At 43.1% G+C, this 3,688-nt stretch overlaps 1 protein-coding gene across 1 annotated transcript; it reads left to right on the top strand.

The window, feature by feature from the left end:
* Window positions 1–249: 249 nt before the first annotated feature.
* On the top strand, window positions 250–2,574 carry LOC115956035 (receptor-like serine/threonine-protein kinase At2g45590). The gene has a single exon (XM_031074489.1). The coding sequence runs from the start codon at window positions 464–466 to the stop codon at window positions 2,489–2,491; it is 2,028 nt and encodes a 675-aa protein (XP_030930349.1). The 5' UTR covers window positions 250–463; the 3' UTR covers window positions 2,492–2,574.
* The last annotated feature ends 1,114 nt before the right edge of the window (window positions 2,575–3,688 follow it).

The raw sequence follows: 3,688 nt of genomic DNA, 5'->3' as shown, positions 1-3,688 counted from the left end.
TGGCATTTTTGCAACTTATTCACCTAGGGGTTTTTTTGTATTTTGGCATTTTTGTTGTTGTTGAGTTTACTTTTTAGCAATTAATATTTTTTGTTGTTGACATCTTTTAGCAATTAATTTTAAGCTCAATAAAAAAAAGGCAATTAAATAATTTTAAGCTTTTCAACTGAAAATAATATAATCTTCCCATGTATAGTCGTATTAGTAATAATGAACAATAAAAAAAAGTAATAATGAACAAAGGCGACCCTAATAAACAAAACAAAGCAAAACAAAAGTGTGAGTTACGGTGAAGAACTGAGCTGTGAGAGTTGTGATAGATAGCTATCGGTCAGTATCATTCTTCTTCTGCTTCTTCAGTTCTTCTTCCTTAGCCTTAGCCACAATCTCTCTCTCTCTCTCACCAAATGGAACTCTCAATTCTATAACTCCACCCCCCTCTATTTCCCACATATTTACAACCATGCCATCCCTCCCATCACCACCGGAACCACCAAACAACCACCGCCACCACCACCACCACTACCATCACCACCGCCGCCTTCCCCTCCTCCCCATACTCCTCCCTATACTCCTAACTCTAACCCTCATCCTTCTCGTCCTCCTCCTCTCTCTCCTCCTCTACCGCAAACTCTCTCGCAATCGCACCACCCCATGTGACCAACAGCGCCGCCGCTTCTCCTACTCCCTCCTCCGCCGCTCCACCTCGTCATTCTCCCCCTCCACACTCCTCGGCCACGGTGGCTTCGGCTCTGTCTACAAGGCCACTCTGCCTTCTGGCCAAGCCTTAGCTCTCAAGCTCATGGACTCCCCTGGCTCTCTCCAAGGCGAGCGTGAGTTCCACAACGAGCTCTCCATCGCTTCCTTTCTCTCTTGCCCACACATCCTCTCTCTCCTCGGCTACTCCTCTGACCGTCGTGGCCGGAAACTCATTCTGGTGTACGAGTACATGCCTAACCGTAGCTTGCAAGACGCTTTGCTTGACAAGAAATGTGCTGAGCTTATGGAATGGACGAAAAGATTCAACATTGTTGTCGATATCGCGAAGGGTCTCTCTTATCTTCACCATTTGTGTTCTCCACCGGTTGTTCATGGTGATATCAAGCCCAGTAATATTCTGTTAGATGCTGATTTCAAGGCCAAGATTGGAGATTTCGGTTTAGCGAGGTTGAAGACCGAGGATCTTGTGGAGAAGAAGGACGGAGTGGTCGAAGTTGCTGAGGATAACGGGTCTATTTTGGAGGAGACTGAGAGTGTGGCCACTGGGTTCGATGAGGTTATTGTTGATCGATCTCCGGACAGTTGTGTGGTTAGGATATTGGATTCTGAGGCCTCGCCGGAGAATGCGGCGGTGGTGGTTTCGCCTGAAGGTGGTGTCGATAAGGCAAGCACATCGGAGGGGTTTTTCGATAAGATTAGTCTTGATAGTGGCAAGGATTTGATTGGGAATGGAAGAAAAAATGGGGGTTCGAAGAGGGATTGGTGGTGGAAGCAAGATAATGGAGGTGGGTCTGAATCGGGTAGAGTGAAGGACTATGTGATGGAGTGGATTGGGAGTGAGATAAAGAAAGAGAGGCCTAAGAATGAATGGATTGCGTCGCCGAGCTCGGTTGATAATGATGGGTCGGCCTTGAAAATTGAGGATAAGCAGAAGCAGAAGCAGAAACAGAAACAGAATAAGAAGAAGCAGAGGAAAAGATTGGATTGGTGGGCGTCTTTGGATGAAGAAAGGATGAGAAGGAAAGAGAAGAATAGGAAGCCAAGGGAGTGGTGGAAGGAAGAGTTTTGTGAGGAGCTTTCAAGGAAGACAAAGAAGAAGCAAAAGCGAGCGCTTGGTTCAAGTAGTAATAGAGAAATGTGGTGGCAAAAGGATGATGATGATGATGAGGTTGAGGATGTGGCGGTTGTACAAGGGAGGAAGAAGAGGAAGAGTAGTAGAGGCAGCATTGATTGGTGGTTGGATGGACTAAGTGGAGAGCTTAGAAGTTGTCGAAGAAATAGCCAAGATTGGGGTAATGGAGATATACCCAAGAGTGGTGGCGTAAGTAGCACGCCGAGTATGAGAGGAACTGTGTGTTACATTGCTCCTGAATATGGTGGTGGTGGGTTGCTATCAGAGAAATGCGATGTTTATAGCTTTGGGGTTTTGCTTTTGGTTGTTGTTTCGGGGCGGAGGCCGCTACAAGTCACGGCCTCACCAATGTCAGAATTCGAGAGGGCTAATTTGATCTCGTGGGCTAGGCAACTCGCTCGCAATGGGAAGCTCTTGGACCTTGTTGATTTGTCAATTCATTCATTGGATAAGGAGCAGGCATTGCTTTGCATTACAATTGCACTGCTATGTTTGCAGAAATCGCCAGCTAAACGGCCTACAATGAAAGAAATTGTGGGTATGTTATCTGGTGAGACTGAGCCACCCCACCTGCCATTTGAGTTTTCACCTTCACCACCTTCAAATTTCCCGTTCAAGTCCCAGAAGAAGGCCCGGTGAGTTATGTTAGTTTGCCAATTTCATTAACTGTAGAGTGTACTGTTGTAGGGCGTTTTCTAATTATCATGTTTTGTAGAAATTGATGCAAAAAGAATGGGAAAAAAAAAATATTGTTCACTTATCAAAAAAAAAAATTGCTTATATTGATAAATTAGAGCTGTTGTTGCTTCATTAGTTGGATAACTACTCTGGCCTACAAATTTCTTTTCGTTATGAACTTTTGGAGAGCTATCATTTAGGCGCAACCCACTCTTGTCCTTTACTCCCACAAGTTGTTGAATTTTAGGAATCCCAGGTCTAACAGTAAAAAGAGTTTTGGAGACGTTTCTTTTACTTTTAAAAATGGTGAGGCCACCTTAACAAATTTTTTCAGTGCCCTGAGACTAGAATCGAATGAGCAGCTTGCCTTTTATGACTTTAGGACCTATGGGGCCCTGGGAAGATTTACCCTTTCTAGTTGTCTGCTTCCTTTTGAAAGTTGGCTGATTTTAATGCCAAAAGAGCATCAATTTCAGTAGAAGGGAATAGCTCTTTGGCCCCAGTCATCTCCTTTACAAAGTGATTTGCTGTCACTGTTGAGCGAAGTGGGAATTCCACTGCCCATGTAAATGGGAAAACGATAATGTGATTGGACTGTACTCATTTCTTTGATTAATTCATGCATATTTGCTTTCAATAAAAGTAGTGGGAGAGATCACGGGATCAATTCTGTACAGTATGTGAGTTGCATTAACCTAAATTTATTTACTTTGCCTGAAACAAATAAGATAAACAGAGTCGAGAGAAAGGTCAATGTCAATTTCGTGGGTGAAACATTATGCCTTCTGGAGTTCTAAGTTCTAATCACAAGCTTAATATGGCCTTTTCTGATTACAAATTGCTATGTTATAACGTAAATGGACCATAATCCATTGCCTTGTCATGAGGTAAACATATGGTAGTTCTATTATGCTCGCCTATTAATATGCCTAAATAATTCTCTTAAATAGTGGTTGAATTAGATGTTTAATCTTAACTCTCATGTTAGCTGCCATAAAGCGCAAAACAAATTTAAACAAGATTCATGTTAGCCTTTATTCTTGAGCTTCCAAATTACCTACTGCATAGTTAACCGCGGGGGCAAGTATGATTTCCTTGTGTTCTCAACAGCTCAGTAGGATGCAGAAGTATACAGCCCCTACATATCAAATCAAATCA

Source organism: Quercus lobata, chromosome 8 (genome assembly GCF_001633185.2).
Source record: "Quercus lobata isolate SW786 chromosome 8, ValleyOak3.0 Primary Assembly, whole genome shotgun sequence".
Lineage (NCBI taxonomy): Eukaryota > Viridiplantae > Streptophyta > Magnoliopsida > Fagales > Fagaceae > Quercus > Quercus lobata.
The sequence above is the reverse complement of the archived record's forward strand: the minus strand, read 5'-3'. Positions and strand labels throughout refer to the sequence as shown.